The sequence below is a fragment of the Oryzias latipes genome, chromosome 8 (assembly GCF_053564925.1).
Source record: "Oryzias latipes strain Hd-rR chromosome 8, Olatipes_Hd-rR_3.1".
NCBI classification, from domain to species: domain Eukaryota; kingdom Metazoa; phylum Chordata; class Actinopteri; order Beloniformes; family Adrianichthyidae; genus Oryzias; species Oryzias latipes.
In genome coordinates, this window is record NC_136244.1 from 27,560,485 (window position 1) to 27,584,398 (window position 23,914).

The window sequence follows — 23,914 nt, forward strand, 5'->3', positions numbered from 1 at the left end:
TTCCCTCTACCCGGTCACTTCCTCCAGTTCCTCTCAGGGGACCCTGAGGCGTTCCCAGGGCTGGTAGGTCTTGTGTAGACCCCCTTCCGGTCCCTGGCTGCACCTAGAAATTCTTTCAGTAAAGACTATGAACAGAACTGGGGATAAGAGGAACCCCTGCTGGAATCCAATGTCCACCAGGAACCGGCCCAACTTACTGCCGGCTATGTGAACCATCTCCTGCTGGTCATACAGAGACCAGACAGACCTCAGTAGGTGTCATGTCTCGTCAGTCTTATATTTTGTCCTGAGTTGTGCACTTTTGGTCAATGTCTGTCACCTGTGTTTTCTCGTGCTGGACTTCCTGTTTTATTTTGAAACACCAACTATCCTCTCGTTTCAGGCCTTGTTACTTCCTGCCCTGGTGTTTCCACACAGGTGTGGCTGTCTAATCCTTCCTGATTGTTTCCACCTGTGATTCCCTCATTCATGTTTTAAATAGACTGAGTGTCCCTTTGTCCCGTGCCAGTGTGTTTGGTCTTATCCCGTGCCAAAGCAAAAGTCTTTACCTGAGATTAAAAGCTCTAAACTCTGCATCTGAGTCCAGCCCTGAGTTCTGTCTGGACAGTAAGTCTCCCTGGACCCCAAACTCCCATAATCCCCTGCTGAGATGGGTTTGGGTTGTCCTCTCCTAAACTTGACTGTTATATCCAGCCTCGGTGGGTGCAACATGAAAGACTCAACCAAGTGCTTAGGGTACATAATAACCAGTTTTATCCCTTCATTTACACCCAAATCAAATCAAAGTAGGATTCATTTCTGTACAGAAGCTCAAGAGGGACAAACTGAACACGTCTTGAGATTTTCTAAAGTGAACTTCTTTGCAGGTTCTGACCCAGAGTTTCTGTGCGTCCTGAAGAACTTCTTCAAAGCTCTCAGAAGAGGACAAAGATGGAGAAGAGGGCGGGCAGCACAGCCATGGAGATGAAGTGAGCTGCTGAGATGCTGGAGGAGCGGATGGAGGTGACGAATCCCGGCTGGGAGCCCCTGACCTGGCTGCGGATCCAGGTCTGGTACTCTGAGACCCGGGTGTAGACTCCCGGGAAGTTTGGCTGAGCACATCCTTCTCCGAAGCTCACCACTCCAGCCTGGACCCACCTGCTTTGGTCTTTACTGACCAGTGGACCACCTGAGTCTCCCTGCAGACAGTAAACAGAAGGTTAGAGCAGTTCCTCCTCTTTCTCTTTGGCCTCCAGCTGTTCCCTGTAGGGGGCACCAAAGTGCAACCCTCTGACCATCTGCTCCCTCCTCCTCTTTGCTCTTGTTCCAAGCCTCTAGACCAGGAGTGTCAAACCCAAGGCCCACGGGCCGCATCCGGCCAACCAGACGGTTTAATCTGGCCCACTCATGAAGAGTAAAAATGATAAGGATGTTTAAATAAAAAGCACATTTCCAGTCCATTCCTGTGGGGTATGGAAGCCTTTTTGTTGGATAATTAAAGATAAAAATCAACACCAGAAATGCTTTTTCGTTTTCACAATATAACTGCACCAATTGGCCAAAAACTAAAATTAAAAATGTATCCTCCAAATAGCTTCTTCTATTTCTACTTCAACATCATTTTCTCTGTTACTAAATTAAAGTGAAAATGCAAAGGGGGTATTGCATTTTAGTTTTCACATCCAACGTGTGAAAAGTGTTGCATAATTCACTTCCAGTCACCATTTCCAGGAGGGAGGCGGGGCGATGATGTCAGTGCTCTTCTTCTGCGTTGTTGGTCCAACCAGCCAACGACAAAGGTTTAGCACGGCGAAATACGTGCTAGACGTGTTGATGGGACTGCAGCTTTTATTACTGTTATGATTCTTAAGTGTCATGGTTTGGGTTTTTACTTCCTTTTTGTTTCTGTCATGTTTGGGTTCTGTTTCCTGTTTTATTTTGAAAGGTTGCCTGTCATGTCATGGTTTTGAGTTTTACTTCCCGGGTTCCAGTCTCTCCTGATGGTGTTCACCTGTGTCTTGTCAGTCCTGTTTGTATTTAAGTTTTGTCTCTGCTTCCTCTTGTGCTGGTCCATACCTTCTTTTCCCTGCTCGTCTTCTTTACCACACTGAGTTTTTGTTTTGGGGTTTTGGCAGTGCTTTCTGTTTGATATAAACCCCTTACTTTGGAACCATGTGCCTCCCGTCTCTGCATTTTGTGTCCTTCATGCTCACCAGCCCTTGTCCTGACAATTAAGGGCCTGTTTGCTTATAATTTTCTTAATCCGTGCAGCCGGTGCTTTATTCTATGGCGGAATGTACCCAGAAGAAGGGTTAGCATTAGGCTAACATGTGCTAACAACATTTAGCTGTGGATAAACTTAAACTGTGTGCGGGAAATGAGCACTTTGGATGCAAGTATATGGAAATAACATCAGCCTTTATTTTGTCTGGGCTTGACTGGAAACATAAATTCACATGATTGTTTACACGGTTGCTCAGGATTGCCCAAAGTGGCAGTTCCGCATTTAAAAACCACCACACACCATCCCAAAGCTGCTCATCTGTTTGGAGACAGTTTCCCCGGGAGACAGGGTTCTCCAGACGGACTGCAGTCCGAAGCCTCTTCCGGAACACACACCGTAACAAAGCACCCTCCCCTTGTTCCCAAAAAGCCGTCGATCTTTGCTAGCATAAGTGTGTCAAGGATTAGGACTACAGATTCATCATCTCTGAGGAGACTTGGGCGCCAAATGAAGAAATCTAGTCATTGATTGCATTTTCGGTCACTATTGATAATTGTCCCGACATCACAGGTAAATACAGCTGTGCATATTTATTAGAAGTGTTAAAGAGACCGTCACAGCAGAGTTTATAGAGTTTGTTCCTATGATGGACACAACAGCTGCTGATGACACAGTCAGCTCTCTAGTTACTGTGCTGGACAATGTTGGAGTGAACTGGTCACTGATGGCGCCCATCAAAGGTCAGGAAGAAGACAGGTGTTGTTTGGCAGAAACCAGGAAAAGATTCTTGGACTCTTCATTGTTTTGCTCACTTGAATGACAGTAAATGTGTTTCTGCATAGGAGCTGAATCCTGACATTGATGTTGACGTTTCAGGAGAGAAAGGAAGTTAACTCCAAATTCTTATTTTCACAAATGTTTGCAAGTTCAATTTAGTTTAAGTTTTCATAAATTTGCAAATTTACATTTTAAGCAGTTGTTTCTTTTTTTTCCGTAGCCCCTCTTGAGTTTATTATCAGTGTCAGATGTAAAATATTCAGTCTGTTTAGAATTGAATAAACAAATAAAAAAAAGTGAAGTGCATTTTATTTAGATCCATTGACCTCTGTGAATGAATGATTAATAAGTGATTAACTCAAACTTTATTTATTTATATAGTGCCTCTCATTTCAGTTAAAAAAACACAAATAAAAGCAGATAAAATAATCATAAAAAATGAAAATTATTTTAAACAGAAACCACAGGACAATCACACACAGATGGGACCCCTCCCTCACCAGATTCCTCCCTCCACCCATCCAGTTCCCCCAGTAGAACCCTGAACAAACAAAGAACTGCAGCTTAAAGAAGGTCTGGCTCGGTTCTGCTGTGAGGAAACGATAACATGGGGATCCATTTATTCCAAGGCGCAGCCAGACCGTGGGGGTCACTGATCCATGTTCAACTGTTCCCACATGGAAACCTTCTTCAACCTTCTCGTCTGAGTACATTCATGTATATTTTCACAGACATAAACAGCAATACTATCGAATTACATAAATGCCAAAAATTGAAAGGGCGTAAAGACAACTAAGCGGGCGTATTTAGAAACTGAGTGAGTGAACCTTAAAACTGTGATGGCGCAATTCTAACCAAGCGACCCCGTATTTTACAACTGAACGGCTGAAATCCTAACTGAGCAGTGATCCTGCTCGGTCAATTCTCTTTTGCGCCCTCACCTGGATTTACGCTCAGTGTTAAGGGGGCGTTTTTGTCACTTGGGGGCGGTATTCAGGGGTGTGTTTGTCACTTAGGGGCAGGAACATTTCTGGTTGATCTGATTGGCTGAAATTTGCATGTCAAGCAGCGGGGCGGGACTTTCATTTTGGGGCTTTAATAGAAAAGGAACGGTGGCTGTAACGTGGATTAAAAGCATTAAAACGGTAACAAATGCAGTGAATTTCACATGAGAAAAACTTTCAGCACAAAAAAACCCGCTGCACTTTCTTACCTTAGTTTTGGGTCGTTGGTTAATGTTTTAATCCACGTTACATCCGCGTTTTTTTTTTCTATGATTGCCTCTAACAGGGGGGGGGGGGGGGGGACAAACAAGTTTGACACAAAGAGCTGACATTTCTAACTGTGATATTTAATGAGCCACAACACACACTGACCTGCCAGACAAACACACAATTAAATCCATGTTATGTGCCATAACCCCCTCCTATCATTACAACGGCGCCGTTTCAGTTTTGAGTGTTTTTCTGTGTTTAACGTTAACACACATACCGGTGAAACGTGCATGCTGGTGTGTGTTTAAAAAAGGCAGCGAGCGCAAAACCGAGTTGGTTGTGATTTATTTTTTCAGTCATCAATCAGCATTTCTAATCCATCAAAGTCCTCATCTTCTGCATCTGAAACAGCTGGACTACATCTCTATCAAACCCGCCGGCTTCCCTTTCCTCATCATCAGCGTCCGTCTCTTTGCTATGCGGCTCCAAAGAACAGTGACAGCAGACACCTCAGGCCAAGTTTAAGTCCTGCAGTCCCAAAGTAACTCGCCGGCGCTGCGTCCCGGTAAGCCGGGGGAGGATGGACAGCTTTTCACGGTCATCTGCTGGAGTAGCAGCGCTCAGCCTCGAGTCGATCTTCCAACACAGGCCTTTCCTTATCCGCGGAAACTCAGCTGCTGCTGCGTCTTCTTGTCTTGTCGGAGTTGGTTTTCCAGCGTTCTTACTTGGAAACCATGGATTCATCATTTTAAATTCTCTGGCAGCTGAGGTTCGATAAGTTAGAAAGATCTCCACAGATTCAGACTTCCTGCTTCAATAACTCTTCTGATCAACGTTCAAATGTGTCAGCAAGTATCTCAATCCTTTTGTATTAACACAGAGAGTGAACCACAAATGCATTTCTGAAGAAAAAAGATCGTTTTTATTGCATTTTAATCAGAATTGTTCGCTTGAATGCAGACATGCAGCAGCCGGCTGCCAAGGGAGCGTCAACAAAGTGCAACCTCTGTGAACTGTGAAACACTACTGTGTAAAAATCAATAATTTTACAAAAATATTATAAAGCATATTCTTGTTACAATACATATTCTGTAGGAAAGGCCATCTTTATTTTATCTTGTTTCATATACTTTTTCAAATTTTAATAGATATGAATCATGACTAAAGTTATCAGTAACTTGACATGACCTTATTGTCATACTAAAATAAAGAATGTCAATAGTTCACTTTGTTTATTTATAGGAATTTTTCATAATTACAAATGGATCAGATGTGGTAAAAAATCCTGAAAAGCTCTGAAGATGCTAGAATTTTTTTTTTTTGCATAATCTTTATTTTAGTAGGAAAATAAGGTCATGATTAGTCAGTACAGGAGGTTTGGTGACAGAAGCTTTAGTATCTTCAGAGCTATAGTGCATTTATGTTATGATTCATATCTCTATTAAATTTTAAGAACTATAAGAAATAAAATAGAGGTTGACTTTCTAACAAAATGTAGTATAATAAATAATAATGTAGCATGACTATGCTGACGAGTCTTCATTACCAGTTCATATAAATATAGACATTTATTCCCTTTTTAAAAGTTCACTGATTTTGACAGAATGCTGTTTCACAGAGGTTGCACTTTGTTGACGGTCTCTTGGCAGCCGGCTCGCTGCTCTGTTTGCATTCACAGCTTAAAACGAACAATTCTGATTAAAAGGCAATAAAAACGATCTTTTTTCTTTAAAAATGCTTTTGTAGTTCACTCTCTGTGTTAATACAAAATGAGTGAAATACTTGCTGACACATTGGAACGTTGATCAGAAGAGTTATTGAAGCAGGAAGTCCGAATCTGTGAAGATCTAATTTAACCGAACCACAGCTGCTCTATTCCCGTGTTCCTCCTCGTAGCTGATAGCTGCAGTTTAAACTATGCCTCATAATCGTGTCTCTTTGCATTTCCAGGGTTTCCAAAACGAAGTAGTTCTGCATTATGCTCATATCTGCTCCTGTGTACTATGGGGGGGGAGGGGGGGTGTCTTCTTTCACGTCCTCTCCTCTCTCCGTACCGTCATCATGCTGTTCTCTCCTAGATCCTCTTTACTGAAGTCACACAATAACACATTAGGGCCGCTCTGTACATTTTGGAGAAAATGTAAGACTTTCACCTTATGGTTGTGAAAGTAGTGAATATAGAAAATATGATAAAAGGCAGAAAGCTGCATGCAGCTCAAGAGCCGCCTGTTACCCCCCCCCCCCCCCCCCCGCACTGTAAAATGAAGGTCCCGCCCCTCTGCCTCGCCGATAGGCCATGCAAATTTCAGCCAATCAGATCAACCAGAAAGGTTCCTGCCCCAAAAGTGACAAAAACGCCCCCGTAACACTGAGCGTAAATCCAGATGAGCGCGCAAAAAGGAATTGACCGCGCAAGATCACTTCTCAGTTAGAATTGCGCCTGCACGGTTTTAAGGTTCACTCACTCAGTTCCTAAATACGCCCACTTAGTTGTCTTTACGCCCTTTCGGTTTATGGCAGAAACGTAATTCCATACAATACAACAACCTTTACTTCAGCATTGTACTTGTATTCATGATTATCTCGTTACAGGAAACACAAACACACTCTGACCCTAAAGGGACCAGTGGATAAGTCCTGATGGTTTTCTGAATGTTGTTATCAAATGGTGAAAGTGTCAGGACTCACCTGACAGGAATCCTTCCCTCCCTCTGTCAGACCAGCACACATCATGTTGCTGGTGATCGCCATGATCTCAGCATAATTAGCGCTACACTGAGTGTTGGACACGATGGGAACGCTCACTTCCTGTAGAGTGGAAGACGTACTTCCTGGAAAAGAAGAGAAACTCTGTAACACTGCAGGTGAGGACTGCCAAATCAGAATTTTAGTCAGCTGGTAAAAGTCCATCCAACGTGCCCTAAGTGGAACTTCTGTCATTCAGATTCAAACAAACAAACCTTTGAATTCCTCTTTAGAATTTGAAGGATGCAGTCAAAACCAAAATAACCAATATTAACCATAACCAAGATGAACGATTTAACTGCTGTGTGACGTGGATTGTGGTTGAATCTAGATGAGTCTCCAGGCGATGGCAGGACCAGATAAAAGACAAATATTCCGGTTTAATGATTCTTAAAGCCACTAAAATATTCAGGATTAAAGGTTTGTTTTAGAAAATTTGACCAAATACAAAAAATCTTTTAAAAAACATTAAAACTGCTGAAGGTGAAGCAGCTTTTCTCTACAAACAAGCTTTGAGTAACCTTTTGTTAACATCTAGATTTGTCTTTCAGAGTTGACAAAGTAACAAGGTGACCTCCTGACCTTCAAATGAAAGCTGCCCAAAGCCGGTGACCCAGGCGGTGGTCCCACCGGGGAAGTCGCTGCCCTGTGCCGCCAAACAAACGGGGCTGATGTAGTCGTTGAAGGTCACAGGTGAGGCCATCTCCACCAGGGAAATGTCGTTGTCCTGAGTTAGCTTGTCGTAGTTTGGATGTACGATAATCCGGGACACCGTCCTGCTCACAGAGTTAGGACTGTTGTATATTCCTGTCTCTCCCAGGTAAACGACCACACCTGAAGTGCTGGTGCTGAAAAGACAAACATTTATATATTTGAATAAAAACTAAGCTGCAGACAGGTGAGGTCATGTGACCAGAGCTCAGCTCACCTGCTGAAACAGTGAGCGGCACTCAGGATCCACTGGCTGTTGATCAGAGACCCCCCACAGAGAGCCGTCCCCCCGATTACTGGTAACAGCATCCTGACCTGCCAGGGCCACGCCCCCGCAGCAGCGGCCTGGCCTCCAACGATCCTGGACCCCACCTTGGTGTTGAGGGGGGGTTTACCGCAGACTGCAGGAGACAGGAGAACCTGCAGGAGCTCATGCATGGTAACGGATCACAGCAGGTTTCTGTCTGAATGTCTGTGTCTACAGATAGTTTCTATGCATTTGCTGCCGTCCTGAGAGGACTGGGTCCAGGTCCATTCAGAGTCTAAAACCAAATGCTGCTGTTAGTTTGGATGAAGTGAACAGAACTCACCGTCTGTCTGCGCCTCTGCTCCTGTGGAGAGAACAGACAGTTTAGAAAAAGCCTTTCCTGGTGGGGGTCCAGACTCAGCTCAGGGATTCATTCAGATCCAGGAAGTTCTGCAGATTCAGCAGAACCACACAGTTCTGCCGTTGGACCTCAGATCTGGTTCAGACGTTGAAGTTCCTCCAGTTTGAACTGACTCATGCTCTCCATCCTGGTTCTTCCTTTCAGTTTTTCTCAGTCTTCTTGGATCACTTCTCACAACAGTATTAAAGTTTGCATCACTGCTGAGGCGTTTCTCAAAACTGTAAACTGCAAGTCGTGGTGGATGACCAGCAAAAGCGACTCACTTTATGACTGAAGCGAGTCAGAAGCTCTAAATGTGTAATTCATGATTCAAATCCCTAAAGCAAGATGGATCATTTGATCTTTGAAATCAAATGTTATCAGTGAAAGTGTTTGAGTCGTTGGTTCCTGCCACGGCCCTCACGAGACGCCAAGACGATCCGCAGCTGGGGAGATCAGCAAGAAAAGGCCCGGCGCATCCACACCCACTCTACCACCACCACACACCACCTGGTCTCCTTCTGCGCTGCACCAGACAACGCCCCATGAGAGACGGGACAGGGGGAGCAGGAGACCCCCACTCGGCATAGACTGCTGGAGGAGTGACAGATTGGCCGTTTCATAAACACTACTCCTCACATGCATGAGTCGTGAGTGATAATTGTGCTGTTTACATGCAACTCATTAGTGATTCATGCATCAATTACATAATTAGAACGTGAAATGTGCGCCGTATACGTGATATAGAAGTCAAACATCGGTGGTTCATGTGTGAAAAGTCTGTTAGACAAACGTGGAACGGTCGTAGAAAGACACAAATTTACGTGTGCATCTCACAAAAATCACACACAATTTCGTAAGACTCACAGAATAACTGCGTAGAAATTATGTAACCTATACATGAACAGTGTAATTCTCAACCAACCACAAATTTTTAACAACTCAAAACCGAATTCCCGTAAAGAGCTGTCAGCTGAAACCCGACGGACATCTGTGCACATCGACGACTGACGAACGCAGGAAACACGTATGGATGACGTATATCACGCATGGATCACCAGACACAGACATTTCATACGTGGATCAGGGGAATTCCACTGTTTATTTAAAACAAGGCATGTGGGGGGGGCCTGGCAGGAGCTGACCGTGGTGCTGACGCCTTCTGATTTCTGCTCAGTGCTCTGAAAGTCAAAGTGAAGAAATTCAATGAGGCGCCGGTTTACGTGTTCTTCGCGTGGTTTATTCCGACTTCTTCAGTGATTTTAACGTGATACATGATTCATGATGCATCTGTGAAAATTTCATGCAAAGAACAACACTTTTTCTACGTAGAGAGTTTGATCCCCTGATCTCACAATGAAATATCTGACTAATAGACCTGACGATGGTTCTCCCAACATTTGGCTGTACCCTTTGACCCCACAGCCATTGTGAGGCCATTATTTACCACATGACCTGCAGGGGTTGCCCTGATTTAATCAGCAATCTCTCTATCTGGTAGGGCACTTCTTCCACCCATCCTCACCCCTCTGGCATGAGGCTGACCTTCCCTGCACTGCAGTTTTCTGCATACACCTGGTTTATACATGCTTGTAAAGTGGGGGTTCATGTGGTTCCACTGTGACAGTGAAGGAGAGGCTGATCATCGGGGTAACTAATAGTCCATATACTATTTTTCATCAGAGTATGAGGTTCACCTAAGAAAAGTTATAAAACAGTCCATACAAATCCAAGATGGCAGCATGTTCTTCTGTCTGTTAAGTGTCTGTCTGTGTTTTTGCCGTTTTTAACATTTTTTACTGCATCTTTTTTATCATTTTATCTGTTTAAACTTGGCAGTCAATATTTTATGGATTGTATACACGTGGATCTACGTGGGGGCGGCAGTGGCTCAGGTGGTAGGTCGTCCAATGACCGATGGGTCAGCGATCGATCCCCGCTCCCCCCAGCCAGCTGTCGTTGTGGCCTCCAGTGTGGCTTCACTGGTGTGTGAATGTGCATGAATGTCCCGTGATGGTCAGAGGGGCCGTAGGCACAAACCGGCAGCCCCACCTCTGTGAGTCTGCCCCAGGGCAGCTGAGGCTAAAGAGTAGCTACCATCACCAAGTATGAATGAGGAGTGAATGAATAATAAATAATGGACACATTGTAAGAGCTTTGAGCAACAAGAAAGAGCGCAGATAAATCCAATCCATTATTATTATTATTATTATCTATGAATGCGGTTGAAATTTGACGACTGCATCCTCCTGGAGCTAACAGGCCTGAGCCTGCACTTTACTCCAGTGAAGTTTGTTTTTATTCTGAGGTCTGTACTCTTCACTTCTGATAAGTGTTTACATTTGTGGACGATGGCATTACTTATTAGGTGGCTGGGTAGCTCGGTTGGTAAGGTGAAGGACTGACATGCAGGAAACCAGGGTTCAGTTGGGTTCAATCTACAGGTGCAGATGTTGTTATAATTTCTGAAACTTGGTTAACTAAATCTATTACTAATGAAGATATCAACATTTCTCGGTACAATGTTTATCGCACTGACAGGCCAAAAAAAGGAGGCGGTGTTGTTATCTATGTCAAAGCAGGATTCAATGCTTCTGTTATTTTGTCCCAATTGATCTGCAAACAATGAAGTTTTTGGCTTTGAGTGTAGAAATAGTAAAATCTCTTTCTATTGCTGTTGTTGGATGTTCCAGACCTCCATCTGCTTCAACAGAGGCATTGTTTTCACTACAGCAGCTTTTGACTAAAGTCAATTACACTGAATTACTTATGGCTGGTGATTTAGACTGAAACTGGTTAAATGCAATTTCTAGTGAATTTAAAGTATTCTGTGATTCAGTTAGTGAATCTACCTACCAGGCCAAATCTCAAATGTCCAGAAAAGTCCACAATCACTGATTTGGTTTTAACAAATGTGCCGCATAAATTCTCTTCTCTTGGTATCTTTTGTAATGATTTCAGTGATCATTGTGTTGTTGCGGTTTGCAGAAACACAAAAATTCCTAAATGTAAACCACGTATAGTCTGTAAGAGGAATCTTAAACATTTTAATGTGCAAGCTTTTTATCATGATTTGTCATTAGTTCATTGGGTAAATATTGGTCTACTGCCAGATGTAGAGCTAGCTTGGACATTTTTTACAAATCGTAAATAAACATGCTCCTTTGCAAAAATGTAGAATTAAGGGACGTGAAAATCGCTGGTTTTCACATGAACTTGCAGATATTATACATGAGCATTGTAAAGCATGGAAAAAGGAAAGACAGACTGATTCTTCCTCTGATTGGTCTGTTTTCAAACAGTTTAGGAATAAGTGTACTTCTCTTATAAAAATGCCAAATCTGACAATTTTTTCTCTGTCACTACTGAGAACCTTAAGGACCCACAGAAATTCTGGAAAATGATCAAGTACTTCCTACTTCTGTTAAAGATTCTGTCGTAGTTAATGATAAAACTGAAGTCCTGAATTGCTTCAATTATCATTTTTTATCATCAGGTTCCTGGTTTGATTCTGCAAAAATGCAACAAACTCTTGCAAAGAATCCGCTGTTTTCTGGGGACCCATTTAACTTTGTACCTTTTACTGTGCATGAAGTGCATAAAGCTTTAAAGGCATTGGGCCTTGGACTCCTGGGCCAGACTTAATGGAGCCTTACTTTTTTAAACTGGCAGCAGCTTTTACTGCAGAACCACTTACAATTCTTTTTAATCCTTCAATCAAAATTATAGAAATTCCATCATTTTGGAAATCAGTTTTACTTTTGCCTTTATTTACGGTGGCCCTGAAGTGCAAACCATTCAACAAATCACTCGATACAAAAACATTTTTAAGATCACAGCAACAATTTAAAAAGCGTATTACATTTTAGAAAACAAAACAAAATTTCAGAAACCAAAACATAAAAAAGAAAAAAGAAAAAAAAGAAAAAAAGATTTCAGAAAACAAAATTAATTTCCAGAAAAAAAAAGAAATATTACAAAATGAAAACATTTCAGAAAAAAAATTAATTTCCAGAAAACAAAATGAAATAAAAAAATGAAAACATTTCAGAAAAACAAAATGAAATATTAAAAAATGAAAAACATTTCAGAAAAAAAATGAAATATTAAAAAATGAAAAACATTTCAGAACACAGAATGAATTTCTAGAAAACAAAACGAAATCTTCAAAAATGAAAAACATTTCCAAACCGGAAGAAGCAGGTACTATGGGACAACGCTGATTGGATGATGATGTTTGTCAATCATTTGAACTGAAAAGTATTTTAAATGAAGCGACGACGGATTTTATCGTCCAAACAACAATGTACCATGATAATTCCCGTATTTCCCATTTACATATTAAATCAAAAATGCAGCAAACAGATAATGAAGGTTTAAATTATTTTTTGAATATTTCGTCTGAAGCAGAACGGTCACCCGGAAGTAGTTTGTGTAGATGACGTCCGTTCTGCAGGTAAACAAAGAAAGGGACGGTAAAACGTTAACATAAACGTTAATCTTTGAATATTTAGCGGATGTGATGACAGAACGCACCCAGAAATATCAACACCAACCAGGTTTACAAATGTTTCAAAATGTCGTGAGAGGATTCTGTCTAAAGCAGCAGCTGCGAAGAAACGGGTGTTAAAGACGGCGCACATCAGGAAATGCAGTCCCGCCATCCACAGATAAGGTATGGAGGCACATTTGTTTGATCTAATAAATGTAGCGTTAAACGTGATTTCTAGGTGGGTGTTTACAGACAGATCCAAGATCCTTCAGTCATACGTTAATGACAGGTTACCTCATCACCTGGAGAGGGGGGGGTCACGTGGGCAGGATTCTCAGACAGGTGTACCAGCAGCATAAATCAGCAAAGCTGTCAGGTAAACTGCAGCAGTTTGTGTCTCAGAATAACATTTATGAATGCTTCTTATTCACACTATTAAGATCTGTGACTTTAGAGTGTGTCAGTGCACAGAAACATGACAGTAAATGACTGGATGTGCACATCATCAGACACGTCCAGGTGTGTAACTAAAGGTGGCAAAGTCTGTAGTGTAAAATAAATCTTTAAAAAAAACGTTTTAGTCTTTCAGGCAGAGGAGGAATACCAAATTGTTTTAGAATGTATTTTTTATAAGACTGAAATAATGTATTTTATTCTGAGTTTGGTGTTTTGACCCCTCCCTAATGAATTTCTGGTTTAACCCATTTTCTCCTCATTTTGATGAACTCAACTTTTTCCTGAATGAAAGATGAACGGCAGCTGATGTTTTTCTGTCAGGGATTTTTAATTTATTAATTTATCTCTGTCAGGGATTTCAATGGAGCTGGAGTCCAGTGCAGAGGAAGCTGCAAGCATGTACGAGCAGGAACTGGCGTCCCTTACCTGTGCATCTTCCTCTGGATGTGATGCTGAGCAGCAATGTGGACAAAACTTCCCTGACATGACTCTTTTTGATATAGTTAAGCACAAACAGACTTTTCCCAGATGCATTTTTTCCTCTAATAAATGTGACTGACAGGTACGCTGAGTAAATGCTGATTGTAAGCGCAACATTTGATTGACTGCATGAAGAAGCCCATAAAGGAAAATCCACAACCGTTTCTGTTACTGAATAACGTATTCATGTTAAGTTTTCAATAAATATACTGCATTGCTATGAAACAAATTTGTTTATTTTTATATCCATTATTACAATCCTCACATCAGCATTCAGTTTTTTCATTGACAAAAATACATTTCTAAACAACAGCTTTGAAAATCAAACATCATCTTTGTTAATAAAGCTTTAAAACCTAAAATGGTAAACATGGAAAAACTCCTAAATGAAGCAAGCCTAATATGAACATTTTAAACTGGAGTTTTGCTTAAAGGAACATTAAGTTGTTTGGAGTTGTACAAGTGTTTGATGCGATTCCTCAGATGTGATTTCCAGATCATCAGCCGGACACTAAAGCCAGGAATTGTGCTTCGTTTTTCACTCCCCACTGCATCATTTACAACTAATCAGGCTTATGCAGCAGGTTAAAGACGTTTTTTAAAGGACCTGCAACTTAAAAAAAAAATTAGATATTAAGGTTAAATAATATTTATTGATTACATTGCACATAAATCATGGTGACTTGCCTGTACACTGCACAATGATATGAATGACTTTAGTCTTTTTGTATTCCCATGTAGAGCTGCCATCTGTTCTTCTGCAGCACAAACCTTTCTGGAACTTCGCTTTGAGAAACTTCACCTGCAGAAATATCAGGTTAATTCAATTAAGTATTTTATAAACTTTAAAGTTCATTTTTAAGTTTCAGTATATGTGTATATGCATGGTTCTAAAATATACAATGCACTTAAATATTATTTCCCATAAGAACTTGTTTACTGATTTCAGTCTTAAAGTCGATTTTTAGCAACACTGATGCCATATAATTACTGTAATTACTGTATAAATCACAGAATCAGGTTGGCTCGGAGCTTTTTCTCTCATGTTGTCACCGAAAACGGGAACGGCTATCATGTGAAGACGGTTCGTCTCCATCCGGTTCTTTTTGCGCATGCGCAAGATAAAAAGAAATTATCTTTTCAAAGCAGCACTTTAACATCCTAAAATTAACATTCTTAGAGACATGTGACTGACAAAAGAAAAGACCACAGAATTGATTCTTACCTAAAGATGATTGACAGCGTGAACCTCGCAGCCGTAGACATTAGCGCACAGCGTTCAAAGTAAAAGTGCTCACAAACTACTTCCGGGTGACCGTGTGTCAGGCGAAATGTTAAAAAAATAATTTTAAAGTTCATTAACAGTTTGCTGCATTTTTTATTTGATATATAAATAGGAAATACGTGGATTATTATGGTACATTGTTGTTTGGACGATAAAATCCGGCATCGCTTCATTTAAAATACTTTTCAGTTCAAATGATTGACAAAAATCATCATCCAATCAGCGTTGTCCCATAGTAGCTGCCTCTTCCGGTTTGGAAATGTTTTTCATTTTTGAAGATTTCGTTTTGTTTTCTGGAAATTCATTCTGTGTTCTGAAATGTTTTTCATTTTTTAATATTTCATTTTTTTTCTGGAATTTTTTTTTTCTGAAATGTTTTTCATTTTTTAATATTTCATTTTTTTCTGGAATTTTTTTTTTTTCTGAAATGTTTTCATTATTTAATATTTCTTTTTTTCCTGGAAATTAATTTTGTTTTCTGAAATGTTTTTTTTTTGTCATTTTTGTTTTTCAAGTTTTGGTTTCTGAAATTTTGTTTTGTTTTCTAAAATGTAACGCTGCTTTTTAAAATTTTTTTTTTTTTTTTTAATTGTTGTTGTGATCTTAAAAATGTTTTTGTATCGAGTGATTTGTTGAATGCTTTGCACTTCAGGGCCACCGTATTTATTAGAAGGAGGTGATCCATCCGTGACTAACTACAGGCCAATATCACATTTATGTGTTTTATCCAAAACTCGTTCCTTTACTCTAATAACATTCTTTCTATATTTCAACCGGCTTTAAAAAAAAAAGGACAGTGTCAACACCGCTACTATTTAGGTGATAAATGACCCTTGATAAAAAACTGTACTGTGCATCACTTTCTATAGATCTGTCCAAAGCTTTTGACCCTGTTAACCATAAAAAGAAGATTACTCAGCCGTGGATTGTCTGAGATGCAGTTGTGTGGTTCTCCAATTACCTGAATAACAGGACCCAATGCATTAAACATGACGGTCTGTTTTTGTTACTGTACACAGGGGGGTGCCACAGGGCTCAGTTCTAGCCCCCCTTCTATTTATTTTGTACATTAATGACTTGGGTGAAAATGCCTCTGACGCTAATCTACATTTTTATGCTGATGACACAGTCATTTACTGTAATGGATCATCTCTTGCTCAGGCCATTGAAACCCTGCAGAAAGCTTTTGTTGCTGTCCAGCATTCACTTATTCAGGTAAAATTGGTTCTCAATGCTGATAAGACAAAACTAATGTTGTTTTCAAACTCAAAGAAGGTCCCTGAAACAATTGTAATGGTGTCCACCTTGGATGGAAATGTCATAGAGGTGGTTCATGAGTACAAGTACTTTGGTGTCCTGATTGACGACTCACCTTTAAACCTCATATAGAAAAACTTGTAAAAAAAACCCTCAAACTTAAACTTGGCTTTTTCTTCCGTAATAAGTTTTTCTTTTGAAGTAAAAAAGCATCTTGTTGCTGCAACTTTTCTATCTGTGTTGGATAATGGTGATATTCTGTACATAAATGCCTCATATTCATGTCTCAAAAAGGTTGACACCATGTATCATGCTTCCCTGAGGTTCTCCTTGCAGTGAACCCGAAGAAGGCCGTTGGCCCCGACGGACCAGGCAAAGTGCTCAGGGCGTGCCGTCCTGAGAGGGACCTTTACCAATATCTTTTACTTCTCCATGGGCCAGGCAGTAATCCCACCCTGCCTGAAATCAGCAACCATAATCCCTGTGCCAAAGACGTCTCCTACCACCAGCCTTAATGACCATCGGCCAGTGGCCTCACTCCGGTAATAATGAAGTGCTTTGAAAGGCTAATCCTCCTGCACATCAGGAACCACCTCCTAACAGACTTGGACTCCCACCAGTTTGCATACCGCAAGAACAGATCCACAGAGGACGCCGTAGCCATGGCTCTCCACTCCACGCTGAACCACCTGGAGCAGCAGCAGAGCACCGTCCGGATGCTCTTTGTGGATTACAGTTTCATTACAATAATCCCGGACAGACTCTGGGACAAACTGCTCACTCTATTTTGCACAATAATTTCGGCACTCTTCATTACAGTTTTATATTTGCACAGTTGTATATTCTGTTTGTTTGTTTGATATTGTATTACAATGTTCCTTCCTTGCTATTCTTGCACTGATGGTGATGCTTCAATCTCATTGTACAACAGACAATGACAATAAAGCAAATCTAATTTAATCTAATCTTACCAACTGTAGATCCATGATGCATCATTGTGACTTGTATTCCAGAGTACAGTGGCCGTCTCTGGCCAATAGGAGGCAGGGACATTGGTACACGTTTATTTCCAAGGCCTTGCTTGGATCACTGCCTCCCTACATTTGTTCTTTAATCACAAGGAGAAGTGTGGAATCTCACTCCTTAAGATCTAAAGTCTGAAGTTGTTGCTTTCTGTTCAATTTGCTGCACAGAGCTGGAAAAAAGCCTTTGTCCACTCTGCTCCTTTTGCTTGAAAAATGCTGCAGAATGACTGGAAACTAAGGCTACGTTCACCCTGAAGGCTAAACGACCCAATTCCGAATTTTTTGCCCCTATGCGACCTGTATCTGATCTTTTTATGACAGTCTGAATGACACAGATCCGATCTTTTGAAATGTGGCCCTGAATCCGATACGTATCCGATCTTTTCAAATGCGACCTCCGTCTGACCGGCCAGGCCACATGAATCCGACCCGTACGTCATTGATACGCTACAAACGTCATCAGTCTGCATTAAAGTAGGCGGGAACGAGAACATAAACATCAACCATGGCGGACGATGCTGCTGAGACCAGTCAGTCACCGATTGGATTCATATTTGGGGTGACAGCTCTATTCAGGCCAAACGCAGGGGGAGGCGGATCCTCCTCCGGGGTTCACTTCCCCGTTCGGACCCTTAGATTCTCCAGAGCGGGTTAATAAAGAGTCAATAGCATTTATTCTGGGGGAAACCTTCTTTTATTACTGTTTTCCTTCCTCCCTAACACACTACATGAAAGCGCCCCCACTGCCCCCCGTCACTCCCTCCTGCGCTATACGCGCTCTCTCCTCTCTATTACACACGTGCACGGCCCCAGCACATACACATCTCCATTCCACAACAGTGGGTACAGTCGATCCTGGCTCCATTGCCCTCCCTAAAATGAGAAGATTGTAATTGTGCTGGCTTCTTTGTGAAAATAAATGTAATGATGCAAAAAGAGCTCCGCTGTTGACAACACTGTTGACGACATCCATTGTTAACGTTAGCTACTTCCACAAACAACCAGTGATGTTGTTCATCGTTGAGGACTCTTCTGCATGCGGGTCACTTCTGGGTCATTTCACGTTCACACAGGAGATCACTAAAGTTCACATTTAATTGGAAATGTGAACGGCCTTGCAAAAAAATAGAATCTTTTTTAAAAAATCGGAATGGAGCATTAAGCTCTGCAGTGTGAACGTAGCCTAACTGATCTGGTATCTTTAAATGTTTTTAAGAACAAGCTCAAAGCATCAGAGACTGAAACAATGATGTGCAACTGCTTTTTATGATGTATGTGGTTTTAATAAGATAAGATAAGATAAAGATAAAGATACTTTATTGATCCCAGCTTGGGAAATTCAGTTGTTGCAGCGTCGGCGTATTGCATGCCACATCAGGAGAGAGAAAATAGACGGACCATAAATGACTTTATCTATTGCACATGGATGACAAGTTATAGAGTCCAATGGAGTGAGGAATGAAAGATCTCCTGAAGCAGTTTGTGTGACAGCGAAGCTGCCTTAGTCTGTTGGAGAAGGAGCTCCGCTGACCATCCAGTACAGGATGGAGAGGATGCACAGGATTATCCATGATGGATACCAGTTTATTTAGAGTCCTCCTCTCCATCACAGATTCAAACGTGTCCATTTTGCAACCAATTACAGAGCCCGCTCTTCGGATCAGTTTGTTCAGTCTATTGCTGTCCCTAGCAGGTATGCTGCCCCCCCAGCAGACCACCGAGAAGAACAGAGTGCTGGCCACAACAGACTGGTAGAATATTTCAAGCATCTTGCTGCACACGTTGAAGGACCTCAGCCTCCTCAGGAAATGGAGTCTGCTGCTGGCCTTCTTATACACAGCAGTGCTGTTGCTCTTCCAGCTCAGTCTGTTGTCGATGATTACTCCCAAGTACTTGTACTCCTCTACCTCTGCCACCTCTCTGCCAAGGATGCTGAGAGGCTGGGAAGCTGGTGGTTTCTTCCTGAAGTCCATCACCATCTCTCTGGTCTTTTCCACATTCAGCAGCAGGTTGTTTTCTCCAGACCATCTCACAAATTCATCCACAAGATCCCTGTACTCCTCCTCCCGCCCACCATTAATGCAGCCAACAACAGCAGAGTCATCAGAGAACTTCTGAAGATGGCAAGACTCTGAGTTGTACTGGAAGTAATGATGTTTGTTTATATGTATTTTTTGTATTGAAATGTGCTGCCTCTGGGCCAGGACTCCCTTGGAAAAGAGGTTTTTAATCTCAGTGGGACTTTCCTGGTTAAATAAAGGTTAAAGGAATAAATAAAATTTGTGGACATTTTCATGAAAACACAATTAAAATATTTCAAAATGATGCAAACAATGACATGAAGATTATTAGTTGTATAAACAATGACTAATGATTTTTTAATGTTTCTTTGGTAATAATAAAAAATAAAATATTTACAAATTTTCTTGTGAGGCAACAGCTGCAGCCACACTGCACCGCACACACTGACTGAGCTGCAGCTGGTGCATGCACTTTACTGTTTTGGTCTTTCTGCTATCACAAAAGACACTTTATTTTTAATAACTTCATTTTCCTATCATTTTGTCTGACTCCATTGGTCCCAGTTTGTGTTTTCCTTTAGTATTTTTTATCCACTAAAAATGCACATTAGAAATACACGAGGTGAGGCATGCAGTACACCTGCCTGAAGGCAGAGGGCGCTGGTGATCCCAGAGAATGTAACACCACGGCTAACAAATAATAAAATTAGTGGCACCAAGTCCAGTGCAGCCGTCCAGTTATTGTTTAGCATCATTTTTCTAATTGGTGAATTTAATAAATTTTGGGGGACACGCCTCTGGCACTGAGCCGCCTTTTCTGAGCTTTTACCCCCTGACTGTACATTTCTTAATGCTCCATGAACCACAGGTCGTGGAGGCCTAGCCGCGGTCCTGAAGAACTGTTTTTATCTCAAGGTTTTGTCACCAGTGTCTTTCTCCTCATTTGAACTGAGCTGTTTTAACCTACGGCAGGCAGATCCAATATTCTCACTGTCATGCCACCGAAGGCCAACATGAACTTCATCTGTGAATTTTCAAACTTTTTGGCTCATTTTTTGACTCAATATGACAAACTGTTGGTTATTGGGGACCTGAATGTGCATGTTTGCTGTTCTTTGAAGCCAATGGTCAAAGACTTTCAAGACTCAGTCCAGGCTTTTCATTGAACACAGCATGTCACTGATCCCACTCACACATGTGGACATACTTTGGACCTTGTGTTATCGTATGGTTTTCTGATGGACGATGTCTCAGTGGGCGCTAATGAATTATCTGACCATAGTCTGACCACAATGTAAAAGTGAGTCGCCCCATTAGGACGGAGACCGCTGCCATTTTCCCTCCTCTCTTTGATGCTTTGATGCCGTCTCACGATTGTCCTCATGCAGTCAGAGGCACAGAAGAGCTGATGAATTCTTTTATTTCAACATCCAGTGAAGTTCTAGATTTTGTTGTTCCGTTAAAAGCCACTCGTCAGAAACGGAGGCAGGAGCCTTGGCTCAATGAAATCACGCGGGACGCTCGGTGTCTGTGCCGTGGAGCAGAGCGCAAATGGAAACAGGATCATCTGCAGGTTGTTGGAGGAAATACCAAGATACCGTCAAGGCAGAAAAAAGAAAGTATTTATCCAGCCTAGTTTAGAAAATGTACACAAGCCCCACATTCTGTTTAAAACGATTGGTTCTGTTTGTAACCCTGATCCTTCTTCCACTCTACAGATGACAAATGAGATGTGTGAATGTTTTTTATTCTTTTTTAACAACAAGGTAGCTGCTATTAGGGCAAATATTTCCTCAGGCACTTCCTTCTTAAAATCTGCTCTGGTGCAGGACTCTGTTGGTTTCACCCAGTTTAAGTCGGTGTCAGAGTCTGAACTGACTGGGATTGATAATAAATTAAAAGCATCTTCTTCTCTCTTGGATCCAGTTGCACCTCGCTATTTTAAACAGGTTTGAACTCTTGGCTCTCCAGTCAGGGAGATCATTAACGGCAGCCTGTCATCAATATAAAAGTTGTTGTTGAACCCCTACTTAAAAAACAGGTCTGGATCCAACATGCCCGGCTAACTTTGACCGATTTCAAAGCTGCCATTTGTGTCTAAAACTTTGGAAAAGTGTGTTATGGCACAGCTGCAACCCACACTGGCTCCCAGTCCATTTTAGAATAGATTTTGAAATTTGAATGATTGCATTTAAAGCACTCTGTGGTCTGGCCCCTAAATATATAGCTGATCCCTTCACTCCTTATGTACCTGGTCGCAATCTTAGATCTTCGGCAAAAGGCCTTTTAACAATCCCACAAAGTAGATTGAAGACCAGGGGAGACGGGACCTTTGCTGTAAGAGCCCCCACACTCTGGAACAGTCTCCCTGAAGAGATCGGGCTCGCTGAGTCGCTACCAGTATTTAAATCTCTTTTAAAAACCTGCCTCTATAGGAGTGCTTTTAATGATTTTACTGGTTCTTAAATATAAACATAAGATTTCATTGATTTCATTGTTTTTATTGATTTTAACCGCTATCACTGTTTCGTGTGTGTGCTGGGTTTTATTACGGCATACTGTAAACTGTTTTTAATCTGGATTTTGTCTCATTAATTGTACAGCACTTTGTAATCTCGATTTTGAAAAGTGCTATATAAATAAAGTTTAGGGTTAGGGTTAGTTTTAGGTTTTTCTTGGATGAAAGTGGGATTTTGGACACTTTTCAGTCAGGCTACAAGGCATTTTATAGCACAGAATCTGCTCTTTTTAAACTTTTTAGTGATCTTTATTTAACCACAGAATCTCGTAATTCTGTAACTCTGACGTCAGAGTTTGGTTGGCCATGAAACTTTTTAAAATGTAATGAGGAAAAACCAGAGGTCATAGTATTTGGACCCAGGGCCCATCTTGGCCCACAGTCACCAACCTTGGCGTCATAGTGGACAAAGATTTTAAGAAAAACTCGTTTTAAAATCGAGTTTTTGTCCTCTTTTTCATTTTTATCTAAAGTTAAACCCTTTCTTTCTTTTAATATTTTTGAGCAGGTCGTGCACGCTTTTATCTTTTCTCGACTGGACTACAGCAACGCACTTCCCACTGGGATTTCCCACAATGCACTTTCCTGGTTGCAGTTAGTTCAGAACTCAGCTTTTATCTTTTACATAATTTCAGTACTTTTACTGTTGTATATTAATAATTTAATAATTTTTAACTACATTTATGCTCTGGCCTTTAGTCTCATGGAGGTTTTCTCCTCTAAAGTCTGAGCCTTCAGAGTTTCTCTTTACTGTTGTTATTTTCAGTGTTTCCTGGTTGATCTGTAATCTGCTGGATCTGCCGTTTCACTCCTGATCACCGGTTCTGCCAGCATTCAGACAGGCACTTCAGAATCAGTTTGAACTATCTTAGATTTTATAATGAAGGCTTTGACTTAACACCTCTGTTGTTGTGTTTTCCTTTCAACATTAATTCCACTTCTTTATAATTGTGTTCATCTTTATGATCTTCAAACAACTACATTTTTTACCTCTTTCAAACTAAGTTTTAAGATTATCCAGATAAAATCCTTTTTCTGTAGATCCTAATGTAACTCTTCAAATATTTCTAAACTTTTTAAACTTTTATTTTATTACTTTTAGTTTATTACTTTTAGTTTCCAGAAGTGAATCACAGACACTGAGTCAAATGGAGAACCAGACCTGAAAAACCCGTCTGAGCTGAGCGGAGCGTCCAGACCGTAAACCAAGAAGAGAAGCGTCTGGTTTGACTGTTGGTCTGAATCCTGAAAGCTCATTAGCTGGACATGAAGGACGGTTTGAATCTGAACCAAAGATGTGAGATGATCAGACTCACCTGTGGAGGAGAAGACCAGGAGGAGCAGTCCACAGGTGAAACCGCTGAGCTTCATGCTGCTGTTTGTCTGAACTGAAAGTGTCAAGTTCACCTGAAGTTGAGAAACTGGTCGACCAATTAGCTGTTCAAACACCAAACCACACCTCTTCTCCCTCAACATTCAAGTTTCTTTATCTTTTCACAAAGGAAACAACTCTAAAAGAATTGCAGGAAGTTCTGCGAGGATTTAAAGAAGTTGAGAAAGTGAACGTCCCTGCTGTTTTCTGTCCAGACGTCATCTTTACAAACATCAAGAGGACTTTAGAGAAGATCCATCCATCTTCTTCCTTTTGGGTCAGAGGAGGAATCTAAGCAAAGATGTCCAGACTTCCCTTTCCTCTGCCATTTCCTCCAGTTCCAGGACCCTGAGGCGTTCCCAAGGCTGGTAGGTCTTGTGTAGATCCCCTCCTGGTCCCTGGCTGCACCTAGAAATTCTTTCAGTAAGACTATGAACGGAACTGGGGATAAGAGGAAGCCCTGCTGGAATCAAGTGTCCACCAGGAACCGGTCCAACTTACTGCCGGCGATGCTAACCATCTCCTGCTGGTCATAGAGAGACCAGACAGTCCTCAGTAGGTGTCATGTCCATCCATCCATCCATCCATTTTCTTCTTCCACTTTTCCAGGTCGTGGGGCAGCAGTCTAAGCAAAGGTGCTCCCCCCACTTCCTCCAGCCCCTCAGGAGGAACCTCGAGGCGTTCACACTCAGCCGCAAAACGCCCCAATCC

At 41.4% G+C, this 23,914-nt stretch overlaps 1 protein-coding gene and 1 long non-coding RNA gene across 3 annotated transcripts; both read right to left on the bottom strand.

Annotated features, from left to right (window-relative positions):
* Nucleotides 1-730: 730 nt before the first annotated feature.
* LOC101156412 (transmembrane protease serine 11D-like) lies at nt 731-23,258 on the bottom strand. Of its 2 annotated transcripts, XM_023957240.2 has the most exons (6): nt 23,148-23,258; nt 8,241-8,261; nt 7,868-8,051; nt 7,522-7,787; nt 6,883-7,025; nt 731-1,178 (listed from the first exon to the last, which is right to left on the bottom strand). In XM_023957240.2, exons 1-6 carry the CDS (start codon nt 23,200-23,202, stop codon nt 915-917), a joined length of 933 nt encoding a protein of 310 aa, XP_023813008.1. In that variant the 5' UTR covers nt 23,203-23,258; the 3' UTR covers nt 731-914. The 2 variants fall into 2 exon arrangements, with proteins under 2 accessions (XP_023813008.1, XP_078808093.1); XM_078951967.1 differs by lacking the exon at nt 8,241-8,261 and having other exon boundaries at nt 23,148-23,237.
* On the bottom strand, nt 14,153-15,137 carry LOC144994349 (uncharacterized). The gene is made up of 3 exons (XR_013657855.1): nt 14,951-15,137; nt 14,419-14,527; nt 14,153-14,338 (listed from the first exon to the last, which is right to left on the bottom strand). It is a non-coding gene; the product is annotated as an uncharacterized LOC144994349 (long non-coding RNA).
* Nucleotides 23,259-23,914: the final 656 nt, after the last annotated feature.